Source organism: Lupinus angustifolius, chromosome LG11 (genome assembly GCF_001865875.1).
Source record: "Lupinus angustifolius cultivar Tanjil chromosome LG11, LupAngTanjil_v1.0, whole genome shotgun sequence".
NCBI classification, from domain to species: domain Eukaryota; kingdom Viridiplantae; phylum Streptophyta; class Magnoliopsida; order Fabales; family Fabaceae; genus Lupinus; species Lupinus angustifolius.
Window position 1 is genome coordinate 5,466,166 of NC_032019.1, and position 18,848 is coordinate 5,485,013.

An 18,848-nucleotide genomic window follows, 5' to 3' on the forward strand; every position below is an offset into this window, starting at 1 on the left:
TATCTTCTATTTAATGGTTTATCAAATTGTTTTTAGTTTATTTATGCAACCAAACCAACAAATTACTTATAAAATTTTACTTAGAATAACAATTTTCAGCTATACATGACTTATTGTCAAGCAAACCTTTGTGGAATCAACAATCTTTATATTTGTTTGTGACAACTCGATTTAGTAATTTAATTGACCAATTTGTCGGTAAGCAATAATAATTGAGAAAAAGCGTACGTACTAATACTGTATGAGTTTTATATACTATCATTATATCATTTATCACTCATGTTTAATCATCATCAACTCTTCGAAAAAATAATATAAATGAACGATGAATCATTTATTAACTCTGAATAAATCTTTATATTGATAATGTATAAATATTATACTTATACTAATTATAATTATTTGTAAATTTTTTATTAATCAAAACAATTGATTGATTTTGTAACTAATTTTTTTGATATGTCTGAAGTTAATTGAGCTTTTTTATATATTATAAAATAGAGTAAATGAAGTATAATGTAGATTATAATTTAGGCCATTTTGAAATTTGATTATAAATTAAAAAAAATGTCTTAAACCCTAATGCCTTGTTCGTACTATCTCTATCTCATCCACAAAAACCCTCTCTACTCTCTTCTCATTTTCTCTTCTTCCTTTTTCTTCTTCTTCTTCTTCTGCTACTATGCCTACTAAGGTTCTCTTATCTCAACTTCGCACTTCTTTCACTTTCACCATGAACCCTCTTTCTTCACGCGCCACGCTTCCCATTTTCTCACCCATCTTATTCTCTTTCAACCTCAAACACCTTCCCCTCCAAAACGCACCGTTTCATCTTCGCCCATTATCCACCCACAGTAGCAGTGGTAGCAGAGGAAAGGTTCGTGCTTCCAAGAGTCTTATTGATGAAGAGTCTGAACTCAGTGGCTGGGTTAGCGAGTTAAGGACCGATTCCTACCGTGGTCGACTCACCAGTGATGATGATGATAATAGGGACTCTGTCAGAGGAAGAGGAAGTGGAATGGGAAGAGGAAGAGGCGGAGGAAGAGGAGGAGGAAGAGGAAGGGGTGGTAGTGGTGGCGGTGGTGGTGGTAGAATCGATGAGTCAACTCGGAGGGGAACTCGTGACTCGTTTGACTCTGGTAACCGAGGAAGGGGGAGTGTAAGTGGAAGAGGACGTGGAAGAGGAAGGGATATGAGGGGTGAGTCAACTCGGAGGGAAACTCGTGACCCGCTTGACTCGTTCTCAAGGAGAAATTCAAGGGCTATTCAGAATTTTAATGGTGAGAAAGATGAATTCCGTTCTTCAAGGAATAATAATAATAATAGTGATAATAGGGAAGCTGTGTTTGGGAAGAGTAGTAGAAGAGGAGTGGAATTGAGGAACGCAACTAGAATGTCTTCTCAATCGAAGAGTGAGGAAGAGGATGAGGATGAAGATGATGATGAGGATGAGGTGGTAGATCGGTTCAATAGTCGTGGCTTCGATGAATTTCTCAGTGATGATGATGATGAGAGTGAAGGTAGTGAGGAAGATGATGAGATATTGAGTAAGAGCAAAACTGCTTTGTTTGGAAATGAGAAAACAACTCCAAGAGCTGCTTCATCTGGGGGTTCTGAGTCTTATTTGAGTGATACCAGGTATGTATGTTATTCCGAAATTAGAATCGAAAATGATCATTATAATTTAAGTATTGGGTCTTGTTTGTTTGCCTTAAAGCTAAGCACTTTCAGATTTTCTATGGGTGATAGTCAATAGTCATACACTAACCTAAGGCAGTTTTTGGTTGCTGTGATAGCTAAGGATTGAGCACAATGTTTGGTATATTTTACAAATAGAACAAAACAGGAGTTAAAAGAATGAGACCTTATTTTCACCAAAAAGGGTAGAACCAAAGATAACAACAGCATAGGCCATTACATTCCATTATGTCCCGGTGTTCTACTTCTACTTCTATACATGTCCGGGGCCATGAAATTAGAACAAAAGAATCATTGTATAAGTAACTCATCCTTAAATGATTAGACTTTGCATACGGCTTCTTTTAAGTTTAATTGGACCCTGTTTTAGTTGCATATATAATTGATTAAGGTGTTGGACAGATAGGATGCAACTTTACTTTACTAGCTACTTTCATTTCATGTTTCCTATGGTGTGAATTTTGAAATTGGTGGGGTATTTGTGCACAATTCCATGGTGGGCACATATTAAGATCCCAATCTCTTCTATTGACAAAGAAGGATAGGAATATAACTAATATACAGAGAAAGGTGAGTCTTGTGCTTATACATTCAGGATGTTGACTTCTTGTAATTCTGACGTACAATTGGTCCTTCTTATCCTAATTACAATATATTGCTCTTGTATTCTGTGTGTCTGATTCTTGAGATATGATGCCACCACAGATTCGACCAATGTTCAGTCTCCCCACTATCATTAAAAGCAGTAAAGGATGCTGGGTATGAGAAAATGACTGTTGTGCAGGCAGCAACTCTTCCAATTATACTCCAAGGTTTGTCTTTTTTTCTTGGCTATAATATAATGTCATTTATTGTGGCTGTGTTTTGTCTAATTGTAACATATCATGTTTGCTGATTCTGACATACCCTGCACCTATTCTTTTGAGATCCTTCTTGTGTGGAGCTTATAATTTTGGGTGCTATCATTGAACTATTTGAAGAATCAGTATTTAGAATATGGTGCTATCCCTAATTTTCAGCAATTAGCAAGAAAGCAACTTATCACATGTTTGATGTGATTCTTGTATCTGTTAAGAGTTTATTTATTATTATGGTATTTACTCCGATTAACTATTATATCTAGGTAAGGATGTTCTCGCCAAGGCTAGAACAGGCACCGGAAAAACAGTAGCCTTTTTGGTAAGTCTCTTAACTTATGTTTGCCTGAGTAAATTATTGGTTACTCCTAGGCCTCTGTATCATTTGCATTTTTCTTCACAATTGTTTTATGACTGACAACTACTGCAGCGTACAAATTATACTTAAGCTATATTTGGAATAAGCGAACTACTTATTTAGACTTCTCTGCTTGATTCCCCTGAGCTTCAAAATTGGATATCTTGTCATGATATGGGGCATATCTTTTTCTGCGTTGTTTTTAGTTTTTGACCTTTTGTTTTCTGGGCATGGGACTGCTTGAACGTCAACATGCTAGCACACTTTTTTGAGCCTGAAAACAATTGATTGTACCTGTTGTTGTAGTGATGGATTATATTTTTGAGTTTACTTATTATGTTTTTTATTCAGCTTCCATCAATTGAAGCTGTTGCAAAATTACCGCCAAGTGATCGTGATCAAAGGCGACCACCAATTCATGTACTTGTCATATGCCCAACCAGAGAACTTGCAAGCCAAGCTGCTACAGAAGCCACTAAACTGCTGAAATACCATCCTACCATTGGTGTTCAAGTTGTGATTGGAGGCACAAGACTTGCTTTAGAGCAGAAACGCATGCAAGCTAACCCTTGCCAGGTAAATCCTTTTATAACCAATTTTTTATTTAGTGTTTTCCCTATATTACTGAACAGTCTTTACTTGAATTTTATGTTTTTTTATTTTATATGTTGTAGCCATTACAATTATTAGGATATGATTTATTTATTTTCCCTTTCAATAAAACATCTTAGAACCTTTTTCATCACCAGTCATAAGCTTTTAAACTGATTTTCCATCAAACATCAACAAAAAGGAGAAACAAATTTACACACTCGAGAGTTTAATAGTGATATAGAAACTGACTCTGACATTCACTTTTGTTAGCTAGAAGCCTTGAACCCACATCGCCTTTGATATATTAATTTGATTCAAGGATTCTATAAAAAAATTATTTGCTTGAAACTGTCATTATGAAATTATAATGATGGTTCATGCCAGCTTGTGCAAATAAGCATGTTATAGCAAACAAGTTTTCTGGACTTAACATTATTACTCTGTATACTGTACAGATCCTTGTTGCTACACCTGGAAGGCTTAGAGATCATGTTGAGAATACTGCTGGTTTTGCAACTAGGCTAATGGGTGTGAAGGTCTTGGTGCTTGATGAAGCTGATCATTTACTAGACATGGGATTTCGCAAAGACATCGAAAAGATAATTGCAGCAACCCCTAAACAACGACAAACACTTATGTTTTCTGCCACAGTCCCAGAAGAGGTATGTCTCTCTTGGAACCTTCTCCCTCCCTCACTTTTTAGTGTTTGGTACTTGGGTTATATGTTTCATGCTTTAGAAAACTCCCAAGCTCATTCTGATATGATTGTTGTTGCGAAGGTGCGTCAAGTCTGTCATATTGCTTTGAGAAGGGATCATGAATATATCAATACAGTTGAAGAGGGTAGTGAGGAGACACATTCAAAGGTAATTGTTTATAGTTTCATCACTTCATGCTAGTAGCTAAGAATGTATTTCTGTTTGTGACTTTGTGTATGCAAATGCACTTGCCACCATATATGCCTTTAGTGCTTATGTTCTTCTATGTGTGGGGTTATGGATCATTTCAGGTTCACCAGACACATTTAGTTGCTACATTAGACAAGCATTTCTCTTTTCTCTATACTCTTCTGAAGGAGCACATTGCAGATGATGTTGAATATAAGGTTTGCTTCCTAATCTGCAAGATGCAACCAGTTGCATTGAATATTTCTTTTAACTTTTTGTTGTCATATTTTTGGATTAGGCTATTGCTGCTTAGATTCTAAAACTTACTTGGCAACAGAGGTTTTTATTTTTAAATTATCACACATGATCTGGAAGTATGTGTGATATAGCTATTGGTTTATTAGGTTCTTGTTTTCTGCACGACTGCTATGGTCACAAGACTTGTTGCTGAACTTCTTGCTGAGTTGAAGTTGAATGTGAGAGAAATCCATTCGAGAAAGCCTCAGAGTTATAGAACCAGAGTCTCTGAGGAGTTTCGGAAGTCAAAGGGTATCATTTTAGTTACTTCCGATGTATCTGCACGTGGAGTTGATTATCCAGATGTCACTCTTGTTATACAGGTAAGAAATGCAGAACTCCTTCGATGCATCATCATTGCCATGTCGATTATAGCTATCAGCCTTCTGAACCTTGCTAGCACACATCCCAGAAGGGTTCACATGGATTTATGGCCTGTTTGTATATTCTTTTTGCGTGAATGCCAATGCACATTTGGAAGAGTGCTGAATGCATTCTTTGGCTGAAAGTAAATTCCCATTGGTGCTGCAAAGAAAGTTAAAACAATCAGGCTATATATGTTTGATCAAACATTTAATAATCATGTATGCTTTTAATTTTAATTCTCATGTTTGCTCTGTTTGTGAAATGTGCAGCTTGGTATACCAGCTGATAGGGAACAGTATATACATCGACTGGGAAGAACAGGGCGAAAAGGTAAAGAAGGACAGGGCATATTGCTACTGGCTCCTTGGGAAGAGTTCTTTCTATCTACTGCAAAAGATTTACCAATTGAGAAAGCTGCAGTACCTTCAGTTGATCCCGAAACTACGAAAAAGGTATCGCTTTGATTTACATTTTCTTGTTATACTTTCACAAGTTCATAACAGAATCAATTTGGTGGTATGCAATATCATTAACCGCATTCTGATGTTAACAGGTGGAAAAAGCTCTAGCTCATGTAGAGATGAAGAATAAAGAAGCAGCATATCAGGCATGGCTTGGTTACTACAATTCGAACAAGAAAATAGGGAAAGACAAGTATAGGCTAGTGGAGCTTGCTAATGAGTTCAGTAGAAGCATGGGACTTGATAACCCTCCTGCTATTCCTAAGCTTGTTCTTGGAAAGATGGGACTTAGAAATATCCCAGGTTTACGTACCAAATAGTTTATTTATTCAATTCATTTGCTTATTAGCCATGTGGGACATTTTTTTTGATGTTATAGAATTGAAATGTTACCTTATAGTTTTAAATTGTAAGGCTTGAAACATCTAAATTTCGATTAAATAACATCTTTTTTTGCTTTTTGTCTGCTATACCAAAGTCCTTTTACATATTAATTTTGGTTTCAATTGAATTATCTTTTTATAACTTAAATTGAATTGTGATGCCAGATCCACTATGTTTCAACATACAATGTCCTAGCTTGACAAAATTATTTATAGATTAAAACATACTCTGTACAGGAGTTTGTTATTTGTACGTAGTGTTACATTAAATGTAGTGGTGGGCCAAGATTGATAATGCAACTTCTAATTATAATTTTAATCATATAGAACATAGGGAAATGAAAGTTTAAAGAGAAAAAAATATATGCAATGATGATGTATGAGTTTTATATATTGTCATTATATCATTTATCCTTCGTGTTTAATCATCATTAACTTTTCAAGAAAAATAATATAAATGAATGATGTAAATGTATATAAATTTTTACAGAAATGGTGTATAGATATTATATTTAAGTTTAAATTGATGCTAATGAGAAATTTCATATATTAATGTTTGAATATGCAATATAGTGGAAGTTCAAGACATCCCTCTAGTGTAAAAGTACTTCATCCCGTTCAAAAATACTCTTTAACTTTTAATGTAGGATTCAGCCATGAGCTTCAAAACATGTGCCCTGATCTTTGCTTTGACGTTTTCATTATTCAATTTTAATGTTTTAGATGGCAAAGGACTATTTTATATCATATCCAAAGTTTAAGGTCCCCTTTATACATTTTCAGAACTCATGGACTACATTGCATATCATACATGCAAATTTCTTGGATGATTTTGGACTTTTCCCTAAATATAAATAAACAATTAAGGTAAACACCATTTCATTAGATAATGTTATAATGTTAACAACAATAAACATTAAATAGAGCTTGAGTTTTCTTAGAACATGTAGAAAACGAAGCACCCAATAACGGACTAAAACATTTGTTGTCATCCTCACTAATATTTTGACCTCTGATTATGCTATGAAGCGGTTCTTGGTATCTTTAAGAAACTAAGGATCAACTTTCATGGAGATCAAGATTTCGAAGGGAATTGAAAGAGCAAAAAGATAACAAAATGCACTGAACTTTCATTATTAGAATATCATCCTATACAAAGCAAAGTGCAAGAATTTATACAATGAAAAACTTGATTGTTACTTGAAACTCAAACTACCATTTAAAGTAAACATAATCCTAACTACCATAACCGAATATAAGCCATATTTAACATCTCTCAAGCTGGGGAGTGAATATCATTAACTCTCAGCTTGGGTAGAAGGTACCAAACGTGAAAAATCGGATCTTTGTCACATCCTCCGTTATGTCAAGATTGGAAATTTTTTGGTGAAGACTTGAATACTCAAGTAAAATTACATGTAGCCATGAAGTCATCAAATATTGAGTGGCAATCTTGGAGATGAAAACCAAAAATATCGAGGAATAAGAGGAAGAGAAAGAAAATAATGATCCCAAATATGTCATTAGAGTCTTAGAGAAATTTCAAGAGATATAAGAATTCTTCAAAATATAGCACATGAAACTAGGAATATTGTGCTAGTAGAATTAATAGAAGAAATATAAGAATTCTTAAAAAAAAGAATGAATTAAAATTGAAAGTAGTTGTTCATCAAGAACCAACATAATAGAAAAAAAGATCAAATGAGATCAATGATATTATTGCTCAAGAATACCATATTGATTTCTTGGCCAAAGAATGAAAGAAATTTGGGCAATACGTGCCTCAAGAATATCAAGAAGAATATGTTGAACTATGAGCATTTTTTTTGCTCAAGGATAACAAGAGAGAATTTTTTTTTTGATGAAATATGAGCAACATTTGCTCAAGAATAACAAGAGAATAATATGGGCAATATTTGCCTCAAAAATATTGAGAAGAATTAAGAGAAATAGAGAATATGAAGATTGAAAAAGAGAATGGTAAATAAAGATCAACCAAGAAGGATAGTAATTGTGATTTAAGCAACGATAAGGATACAGAGATGAAGGTGAACTTTTGATCTCAACTGAATGTTTCCACGGTCTCGAAGCACTGAAACATCTTTGTGGATTTGTTGATAATAATCTTCTTGAATGTATCTATTTGAGCCAAGAAGAAAAGAACTGGCCAGAAAAATTTTGATATGCAGTGTGAGCAGGTGGAGTATTATCATCACCATCTTCATTATTATGACAGTCCCATGAGTATCCAATCATTCTGACCTTCTCTCATATCCAAATATGCAAGTAGATTGGAAAGTGAGGAATTCACATTGCTCTTCGTTATATAGAGGATGTGACATCTTCAATAATAACATGATGGCTAACTTCTTCATTGGCCATATTGGTTGTATAGTCTGGAGCAGATCCAAATAGGTTGAAGTGAGGTGATTTGTTGTTGAGGGTGGCAGAGGGCAGTCTGTTGATAAGGTACACAGCTGTAGTGAAAGCATATTCCCAGAATGATGGAGGTAAACCAGCATGAGCTAATAAAGTTAGCCCTGTTTCAACTATATGTGTGTGTTTTCTTTCCACTGTGCCTCGTTGATGATGAGTGTGGGGGCATGACAATCTGTGGAGGATGCCTTGATTGGAGAGGTAGTTAGTAAAAGGTCTGAACTCTCCCCCTCCATCAGTTTGAACAGCCTTGATGGTTTTGTTAAACTGAGTGAGAATCAGTTTGGTAAATTTTGTGAAGATGTTAAGGGTTTCAGATTTTTGTGTAAGTAAAAATATCCAAGTATGTTTGGTTTTGGCATCCACAATGGAGAGATAGTATTTAAAACCAGATTCAGAGATAACTGGTGAGGGCCCCCATAGGTCTAGATAAAGTAAGTCAAATGCATTAGAATAAGAGGTGATGGAGTTAGGAGAGTGAAGTCTATGGGACTTGCCATAACAACATGCATTGCAAAAATCAGGAATTGTTTTATTTGAATGAGAAATATTACAAGTAGAGAGGACAATGTTTATAATAGAGGTGTGAGCATGCCCTAAACGACAGTGCCACAAGAATTCAGTAGAAAAATGCCTAGAAGTAGGACTATCTAATACAGGGGACTTGAACTGTCCAGTTGGAGTAGGAGTTGAGGCATAGTAGGCTGACTTTTGTGGAAATAGGCTCTGGAAGGCATAGAGACCCTCAGAGGTAAGGGATCCTTTGAGAAGAATAGTGTTAGAACCCTGTGATTTGACAAAACAGTCATTAGGATGAAACTTAAAATAACAGTTATTATCTTTAGCAAATTGGGAAACACTGATTAGGTTCTTGGTAATAGTAGGCACAAGAAGTAGATTATGTAAAGATAAAGACAAGTGAGGGTGTAAAGGAGAGGTGAAAGTGCTTGTGCCACTGCAAGAAATAGGTTCTTTTGTGCCATTACCCATGTAGAGGTGTTCAGGACCAAATTGTTCTGTTGTTTGGTGAACCAGAGTAGGATCTGATGTATTCATTACACTTTGATTCTTATTGGTTATTTGATGCTTAATGTTTAATTGAGGTTGATGCCATTTTTGTATGATATTGCAATTATGAATGCATGAATGAATTCTCATTCTAAAACCTGAATAGTTCATCATATTGGTATAATTGCTATACATAAATTTGTATCAATATATAACATTTTGTATGTTGTTGATTTAGTTACTAGATATAAATATATTTTCACAACTAAATAATTCTCATATTTATTAACATAGTTGCTAGATATAAATGTGTGTTAAGGGATCATAAATCTCCATCTTGTTAGTACAATTGTTAGACATAGAGCAATATTAATGAATTACTAATATGACTAATAAATTAAAGATTAATACCATCAAGGTGTTACACTAATTATCACTTTTACAGCAATATGCTAGACATATGACTTTGTTTGTCGATTATAATTATGAGTGTAAAGTATGTGTATTGACAATGTAAAAATTTATACATAGTCAGTGTATTATCTACCATTTATTTGCAATACTTTTATTTTAAAGTCAATGATAACTAAAAATCAATGTGGATGATGTAGTGACAATATGAAAACTTTTACACTATCAATGTATATATCTTTTTCCCTATAATTATTCATCTTCTGAGTAGAGTTACTAAATAGAGCTTTATTCATAAGCTATTAATTTGAAAAGACATTAATATTTAATATTATTGATATCTCAATTTGTCCATGATAACATCTTAGTTTGATGCATAAGTATTGTCAAATCGAGTATATATAGATAATGAATAGTAAAGTATAATCTCAATATCTTCTATTTAATGGTTTATCAAATTGTTTTTAGTTTATTTATGCAACCAAACCAACAAATTACTTATAAAATTTTACTTAGAATAACAATTTTCAGCTATACATGACTTATTGTCAAGCAAACCTTTGTGGAATCAACAATCTTTATATTTGTTTGTGACAACTCGATTTAGTAATTTAATTGACCAATTTGTCGGTAAGCAATAATAATTGAGAAAAAGCGTACGTACTAATACTGTATGAGTTTTATATACTATCATTATATCATTTATCACTCATGTTTAATCATCATCAACTCTTCGAAAAAATAATATAAATGAACGATGAATCATTTATTAACTCTGAATAAATCTTTATATTGATAATGTATAAATATTATACTTATACTAATTATAATTATTTGTAAATTTTTTATTAATCAAAACAATTGATTGATTTTGTAACTAATTTTTTTGATATGTCTGAAGTTAATTGAGCTTTTTTATATATTATAAAATAGAGTAAATGAAGTATAATGTAGATTATAATTTAGGCCATTTTGAAATTTGATTATAAATTAAAAAAAATGTCTTAAACCCTAATGCCTTGTTCGTACTATCTCTATCTCATCCACAAAAACCCTCTCTACTCTCTTCTCATTTTCTCTTCTTCCTTTTTCTTCTTCTTCTTCTTCTGCTACTATGCCTACTAAGGTTCTCTTATCTCAACTTCGCACTTCTTTCACTTTCACCATGAACCCTCTTTCTTCACGCGCCACGCTTCCCATTTTCTCACCCATCTTATTCTCTTTCAACCTCAAACACCTTCCCCTCCAAAACGCACCGTTTCATCTTCGCCCATTATCCACCCACAGTAGCAGTGGTAGCAGAGGAAAGGTTCGTGCTTCCAAGAGTCTTATTGATGAAGAGTCTGAACTCAGTGGCTGGGTTAGCGAGTTAAGGACCGATTCCTACCGTGGTCGACTCACCAGTGATGATGATGATAATAGGGACTCTGTCAGAGGAAGAGGAAGTGGAATGGGAAGAGGAAGAGGCGGAGGAAGAGGAGGAGGAAGAGGAAGGGGTGGTAGTGGTGGCGGTGGTGGTGGTAGAATCGATGAGTCAACTCGGAGGGGAACTCGTGACTCGTTTGACTCTGGTAACCGAGGAAGGGGGAGTGTAAGTGGAAGAGGACGTGGAAGAGGAAGGGATATGAGGGGTGAGTCAACTCGGAGGGAAACTCGTGACCCGCTTGACTCGTTCTCAAGGAGAAATTCAAGGGCTATTCAGAATTTTAATGGTGAGAAAGATGAATTCCGTTCTTCAAGGAATAATAATAATAATAGTGATAATAGGGAAGCTGTGTTTGGGAAGAGTAGTAGAAGAGGAGTGGAATTGAGGAACGCAACTAGAATGTCTTCTCAATCGAAGAGTGAGGAAGAGGATGAGGATGAAGATGATGATGAGGATGAGGTGGTAGATCGGTTCAATAGTCGTGGCTTCGATGAATTTCTCAGTGATGATGATGATGAGAGTGAAGGTAGTGAGGAAGATGATGAGATATTGAGTAAGAGCAAAACTGCTTTGTTTGGAAATGAGAAAACAACTCCAAGAGCTGCTTCATCTGGGGGTTCTGAGTCTTATTTGAGTGATACCAGGTATGTATGTTATTCCGAAATTAGAATCGAAAATGATCATTATAATTTAAGTATTGGGTCTTGTTTGTTTGCCTTAAAGCTAAGCACTTTCAGATTTTCTATGGGTGATAGTCAATAGTCATACACTAACCTAAGGCAGTTTTTGGTTGCTGTGATAGCTAAGGATTGAGCACAATGTTTGGTATATTTTACAAATAGAACAAAACAGGAGTTAAAAGAATGAGACCTTATTTTCACCAAAAAGGGTAGAACCAAAGATAACAACAGCATAGGCCATTACATTCCATTATGTCCCGGTGTTCTACTTCTACTTCTATACATGTCCGGGGCCATGAAATTAGAACAAAAGAATCATTGTATAAGTAACTCATCCTTAAATGATTAGACTTTGCATACGGCTTCTTTTAAGTTTAATTGGACCCTGTTTTAGTTGCATATATAATTGATTAAGGTGTTGGACAGATAGGATGCAACTTTACTTTACTAGCTACTTTCATTTCATGTTTCCTATGGTGTGAATTTTGAAATTGGTGGGGTATTTGTGCACAATTCCATGGTGGGCACATATTAAGATCCCAATCTCTTCTATTGACAAAGAAGGATAGGAATATAACTAATATACAGAGAAAGGTGAGTCTTGTGCTTATACATTCAGGATGTTGACTTCTTGTAATTCTGACGTACAATTGGTCCTTCTTATCCTAATTACAATATATTGCTCTTGTATTCTGTGTGTCTGATTCTTGAGATATGATGCCACCACAGATTCGACCAATGTTCAGTCTCCCCACTATCATTAAAAGCAGTAAAGGATGCTGGGTATGAGAAAATGACTGTTGTGCAGGCAGCAACTCTTCCAATTATACTCCAAGGTTTGTCTTTTTTTCTTGGCTATAATATAATGTCATTTATTGTGGCTGTGTTTTGTCTAATTGTAACATATCATGTTTGCTGATTCTGACATACCCTGCACCTATTCTTTTGAGATCCTTCTTGTGTGGAGCTTATAATTTTGGGTGCTATCATTGAACTATTTGAAGAATCAGTATTTAGAATATGGTGCTATCCCTAATTTTCAGCAATTAGCAAGAAAGCAACTTATCACATGTTTGATGTGATTCTTGTATCTGTTAAGAGTTTATTTATTATTATGGTATTTACTCCGATTAACTATTATATCTAGGTAAGGATGTTCTCGCCAAGGCTAGAACAGGCACCGGAAAAACAGTAGCCTTTTTGGTAAGTCTCTTAACTTATGTTTGCCTGAGTAAATTATTGGTTACTCCTAGGCCTCTGTATCATTTGCATTTTTCTTCACAATTGTTTTATGACTGACAACTACTGCAGCGTACAAATTATACTTAAGCTATATTTGGAATAAGCGAACTACTTATTTAGACTTCTCTGCTTGATTCCCCTGAGCTTCAAAATTGGATATCTTGTCATGATATGGGGCATATCTTTTTCTGCGTTGTTTTTAGTTTTTGACCTTTTGTTTTCTGGGCATGGGACTGCTTGAACGTCAACATGCTAGCACACTTTTTTGAGCCTGAAAACAATTGATTGTACCTGTTGTTGTAGTGATGGATTATATTTTTGAGTTTACTTATTATGTTTTTTATTCAGCTTCCATCAATTGAAGCTGTTGCAAAATTACCGCCAAGTGATCGTGATCAAAGGCGACCACCAATTCATGTACTTGTCATATGCCCAACCAGAGAACTTGCAAGCCAAGCTGCTACAGAAGCCACTAAACTGCTGAAATACCATCCTACCATTGGTGTTCAAGTTGTGATTGGAGGCACAAGACTTGCTTTAGAGCAGAAACGCATGCAAGCTAACCCTTGCCAGGTAAATCCTTTTATAACCAATTTTTTATTTAGTGTTTTCCCTATATTACTGAACAGTCTTTACTTGAATTTTATGTTTTTTTATTTTATATGTTGTAGCCATTACAATTATTAGGATATGATTTATTTATTTTCCCTTTCAATAAAACATCTTAGAACCTTTTTCATCACCAGTCATAAGCTTTTAAACTGATTTTCCATCAAACATCAACAAAAAGGAGAAACAAATTTACACACTCGAGAGTTTAATAGTGATATAGAAACTGACTCTGACATTCACTTTTGTTAGCTAGAAGCCTTGAACCCACATCGCCTTTGATATATTAATTTGATTCAAGGATTCTATAAAAAAATTATTTGCTTGAAACTGTCATTATGAAATTATAATGATGGTTCATGCCAGCTTGTGCAAATAAGCATGTTATAGCAAACAAGTTTTCTGGACTTAACATTATTACTCTGTATACTGTACAGATCCTTGTTGCTACACCTGGAAGGCTTAGAGATCATGTTGAGAATACTGCTGGTTTTGCAACTAGGCTAATGGGTGTGAAGGTCTTGGTGCTTGATGAAGCTGATCATTTACTAGACATGGGATTTCGCAAAGACATCGAAAAGATAATTGCAGCAACCCCTAAACAACGACAAACACTTATGTTTTCTGCCACAGTCCCAGAAGAGGTATGTCTCTCTTGGAACCTTCTCCCTCCCTCACTTTTTAGTGTTTGGTACTTGGGTTATATGTTTCATGCTTTAGAAAACTCCCAAGCTCATTCTGATATGATTGTTGTTGCGAAGGTGCGTCAAGTCTGTCATATTGCTTTGAGAAGGGATCATGAATATATCAATACAGTTGAAGAGGGTAGTGAGGAGACACATTCAAAGGTAATTGTTTATAGTTTCATCACTTCATGCTAGTAGCTAAGAATGTATTTCTGTTTGTGACTTTGTGTATGCAAATGCACTTGCCACCATATATGCCTTTAGTGCTTATGTTCTTCTATGTGTGGGGTTATGGATCATTTCAGGTTCACCAGACACATTTAGTTGCTACATTAGACAAGCATTTCTCTTTTCTCTATACTCTTCTGAAGGAGCACATTGCAGATGATGTTGAATATAAGGTTTGCTTCCTAATCTGCAAGATGCAACCAGTTGCATTGAATATTTCTTTTAACTTTTTGTTGTCATATTTTTGGATTAGGCTATTGCTGCTTAGATTCTAAAACTTACTTGGCAACAGAGGTTTTTATTTTTAAATTATCACACATGATCTGGAAGTATGTGTGATATAGCTATTGGTTTATTAGGTTCTTGTTTTCTGCACGACTGCTATGGTCACAAGACTTGTTGCTGAACTTCTTGCTGAGTTGAAGTTGAATGTGAGAGAAATCCATTCGAGAAAGCCTCAGAGTTATAGAACCAGAGTCTCTGAGGAGTTTCGGAAGTCAAAGGGTATCATTTTAGTTACTTCCGATGTATCTGCACGTGGAGTTGATTATCCAGATGTCACTCTTGTTATACAGGTAAGAAATGCAGAACTCCTTCGATGCATCATCATTGCCATGTCGATTATAGCTATCAGCCTTCTGAACCTTGCTAGCACACATCCCAGAAGGGTTCACATGGATTTATGGCCTGTTTGTATATTCTTTTTGCGTGAATGCCAATGCACATTTGGAAGAGTGCTGAATGCATTCTTTGGCTGAAAGTAAATTCCCATTGGTGCTGCAAAGAAAGTTAAAACAATCAGGCTATATATGTTTGATCAAACATTTAATAATCATGTATGCTTTTAATTTTAATTCTCATGTTTGCTCTGTTTGTGAAATGTGCAGCTTGGTATACCAGCTGATAGGGAACAGTATATACATCGACTGGGAAGAACAGGGCGAAAAGGTAAAGAAGGACAGGGCATATTGCTACTGGCTCCTTGGGAAGAGTTCTTTCTATCTACTGCAAAAGATTTACCAATTGAGAAAGCTGCAGTACCTTCAGTTGATCCCGAAACTACGAAAAAGGTATCGCTTTGATTTACATTTTCTTGTTATACTTTCACAAGTTCATAACAGAATCAATTTGGTGGTATGCAATATCATTAACCGCATTCTGATGTTAACAGGTGGAAAAAGCTCTAGCTCATGTAGAGATGAAGAATAAAGAAGCAGCATATCAGGCATGGCTTGGTTACTACAATTCGAACAAGAAAATAGGGAAAGACAAGTATAGGCTAGTGGAGCTTGCTAATGAGTTCAGTAGAAGCATGGGACTTGATAACCCTCCTGCTATTCCTAAGCTTGTTCTTGGAAAGATGGGACTTAGAAATATCCCAGGTTTACGTACCAAATAGTTTATTTATTCAATTCATTTGCTTATTAGCCATGTGGGACATTTTTTTTGATGTTATAGAATTGAAATGTTACCTTATAGTTTTAAATTGTAAGGCTTGAAACATCTAAATTTCGATTAAATAACATCTTTTTTTGCTTTTTGTCTGCTATACCAAAGTCCTTTTACATATTAATTTTGGTTTCAATTGAATTATCTTTTTATAACTTAAATTGAATTGTGATGCCAGATCCACTATGTTTCAACATACAATGTCCTAGCTTGACAAAATTATTTATAGATTAAAACATACTCTGTACAGGAGTTTGTTATTTGTACGTAGTGTTACATTAAATGTAGTGGTGGGCCAAGATTGATAATGCAACTTCTAATTATAATTTTAATCATATAGAACATAGGGAAATGAAAGTTTAAAGAGAAAAAAATATATGCAATGATGATGTATGAGTTTTATATATTGTCATTATATCATTTATCCTTCGTGTTTAATCATCATTAACTTTTCAAGAAAAATAATATAAATGAATGATGTAAATGTATATAAATTTTTACAGAAATGGTGTATAGATATTATATTTAAGTTTAAATTGATGCTAATGAGAAATTTCATATATTAATGTTTGAATATGCAATATAGTGGAAGTTCAAGACATCCCTCTAGTGTAAAAGTACTTCATCCCGTTCAAAAATACTCTTTAACTTTTAATGTAGGATTCAGCCATGAGCTTCAAAACATGTGCCCTGATCTTTGCTTTGACGTTTTCATTATTCAATTTTAATGTTTTAGATGGCAAAGGACTATTTTATATCATATCCAAAGTTTAAGGTCCCCTTTATACATTTTCAGAACTCATGGACTACATTGCATATCATACATGCAAATTTCTTGGATGATTTTGGACTTTTCCCTAAATATAAATAAACAATTAAGGTAAACACCATTTCATTAGATAATGTTATAATGTTAACAACAATAAACATTAAATAGAGCTTGAGTTTTCTTAGAACATGTAGAAAACGAAGCACCCAATAACGGACTAAAACATTTGTTGTCATCCTCACTAATATTTTGACCTCTGATTATGCTATGAAGCGGTTCTTGGTATCTTTAAGAAACTAAGGATCAACTTTCATGGAGATCAAGATTTCGAAGGGAATTGAAAGAGCAAAAAGATAACAAAATGCACTGAACTTTCATTATTAGAATATCATCCTATACAAAGCAAAGTGCAAGAATTTATACAATGAAAAACTTGATTGTTACTTGAAACTCAAACTACCATTTAAAGTAAACATAATCCTAACTACCATAACCGAATATAAGCCATATTTAACATCTCTCAAGCTGGGGAGTGAATATCATTAACTCTCAGCTTGGGTAGAAGGTACCAAACGTGAAAAATCGGATCTTTGTCACATCCTCCGTTATGTCAAGATTGGAAATTTTTTGGTGAAGACTTGAATACTCAAGTAAAATTACATGTAGCCATGAAGTCATCAAATATTGAGTGGCAATCTTGGAGATGAAAACCAAAAATATCGAGGAATAAGAGGAAGAGAAAGAAAATAATGATCCCAAATATGTCATTAGAGTCTTAGAGAAATTTCAAGAGATATAAGAATTCTTCAAAATATAGCACATGAAACTAGGAATATTGTGCTAGTAGAATTAATAGAAGAAATATAAGAATTCTTAAAAAAAAGAATGAATTAAAATTGAAAGTAGTTGTTCATCAAGAACCAACATAATAGAAAAAAAGATCAAATGAGATCAATGATATTATTGCTCAAGAATACCATATTGATTTCTTGGCCAAAGAATGAAAGAAATTTGGGCAATACGTGCCTCAAGAATATCAAGAAGAATATGTTGAACTATGAGCATTTTTTTTGCTCAAGGATAACAAGAGAGAATTTTTTTTTTGATGAAATATGAGCAACATTTGCTCAAGAATAACAAGAGAATAATATGGGCAATATTTGCCTCAAAAATATTGAGAAGAATTAAGAGAAATAGAGAATATGAAGATTGAAAAAGAGAATGGTAAATAAAGATCAACCAAGAAGGATAGTAATTGTGATTTAAGCAACGATAAGGATACAGAGATGAAGGTGAACTTTTGATCTCAACTGAATGTTTCCACGGTCTCGAAGCACTGAAACATCTTTGTGGATTTGTTGATAATAATCTTCTTGAATGTATCTATTTGAGCCAAGAAGAAAAGAACTGGCCAGAAAAATTTTGATATGCAGTGTGAGCAGGTGGAGTATTATCATCACCATCTTCATTATTATGACAGTCCCATGAGTATCCAATCATTCTGACCTTCTCTCATATCCAAATATGCAAGTAGATTGGAAAGTGAGGAATTCACATTGCTCTTCGTTATATAGAGGATGTGACATCTTCAATAATAACATGATGGCTAACTTCTTCATTGGCCATATTGGTTGTATAGTCTGGAGCAGATCCAAATAGGTTGAAGTGAGGTGATTTGTTGTTGAGGGTGGCAGAGGGCAGTCTGTTGATAAGGTACACAGCTGTAGTGAAAGCATATTCCCAGAATGATGGAGGTAAACCAGCATGAGCTAATAAAGTTAGCCCTGTTTCAACTATATGTGTGTGTTTTCTTTCCACTGTGCCTCGTTGATGATGAGTGTGGGGGCATGACAATCTGTGGAGGATGCCTTGATTGGAGAGGTAGTTAGTAAAAGGTCTGAACTCTCCCCCTCCATCAGTTTGAACAGCCTTGATGGTTTTGTTAAACTGAGTGAGAATCAGTTTGGTAAATTTTGTGAAGATGTTAAGGGTTTCAGATTTTT

General features: G+C 34.6%; 2 protein-coding genes across 4 annotated transcripts in view; one reads left to right on the forward strand and one right to left on the reverse strand.

Annotated features, from left to right (window-relative positions):
• On the forward strand, positions 592–16,172 carry LOC109360429 (DEAD-box ATP-dependent RNA helicase 31-like). 3 transcript variants are annotated; one of them, XM_019605327.1, is made up of 11 exons: positions 592–1,152; positions 11,302–11,826; positions 12,592–12,698; positions 13,010–13,065; positions 13,453–13,677; positions 14,151–14,357; positions 14,475–14,561; positions 14,705–14,800; positions 14,987–15,202; positions 15,515–15,697; positions 15,799–16,172. In XM_019605327.1, exons 1-11 carry the CDS (start codon positions 683–685, stop codon positions 16,024–16,026), a joined length of 2,400 nt encoding a protein of 799 aa, XP_019460872.1. In that variant the 5' UTR covers positions 592–682; the 3' UTR covers positions 16,027–16,172. The 3 variants fall into 3 exon arrangements, with proteins under 3 accessions (XP_019460872.1, XP_019460873.1, XP_019460874.1); XM_019605328.1 differs by having other exon boundaries at positions 592–1,148; positions 11,298–11,826; XM_019605329.1 differs by lacking the exons at positions 11,302–11,826; positions 12,592–12,698; positions 13,010–13,065; ... (5 more) ...; positions 15,515–15,697; positions 15,799–16,172 and adding exons at positions 2,404–2,510; positions 2,822–2,877; positions 3,265–3,489; ... (4 more) ...; positions 5,327–5,509; positions 5,611–5,948 and having other exon boundaries at positions 592–1,638.
• The window catches only part of LOC109359670, a 2,272-nt gene continuing 1,835 nt past the window's right edge, over positions 18,412–18,848 (reverse strand). Inside the window, exon 2 of the mRNA XM_019604367.1 lies at positions 18,412–18,792. Coding sequence (XP_019459912.1) covers positions 18,412–18,792 — 381 coding nt within the window. The remainder of the gene's footprint in view (positions 18,793–18,848) is intronic.

Bases quoted from the DNA above. Each gene is read 5' to 3' on its own strand.
- LOC109360429 (XM_019605327.1), top strand. From the start codon at position 683: ATGCCTACTAAGGTTCTCTTATCTCAACTTCGCACTTCTTTCACTTTC. The intron at 14,358-14,474 runs GTATGTCTCTCT...GTTGTTGCGAAG, and splicing joins CTGCCACAGTCCCAGAAGAG to GTGCGTCAAGTCTGTCATAT. The intron at 15,698-15,798 runs GTATCGCTTTGA...TGATGTTAACAG, and splicing joins ATCCCGAAACTACGAAAAAG to GTGGAAAAAGCTCTAGCTCA.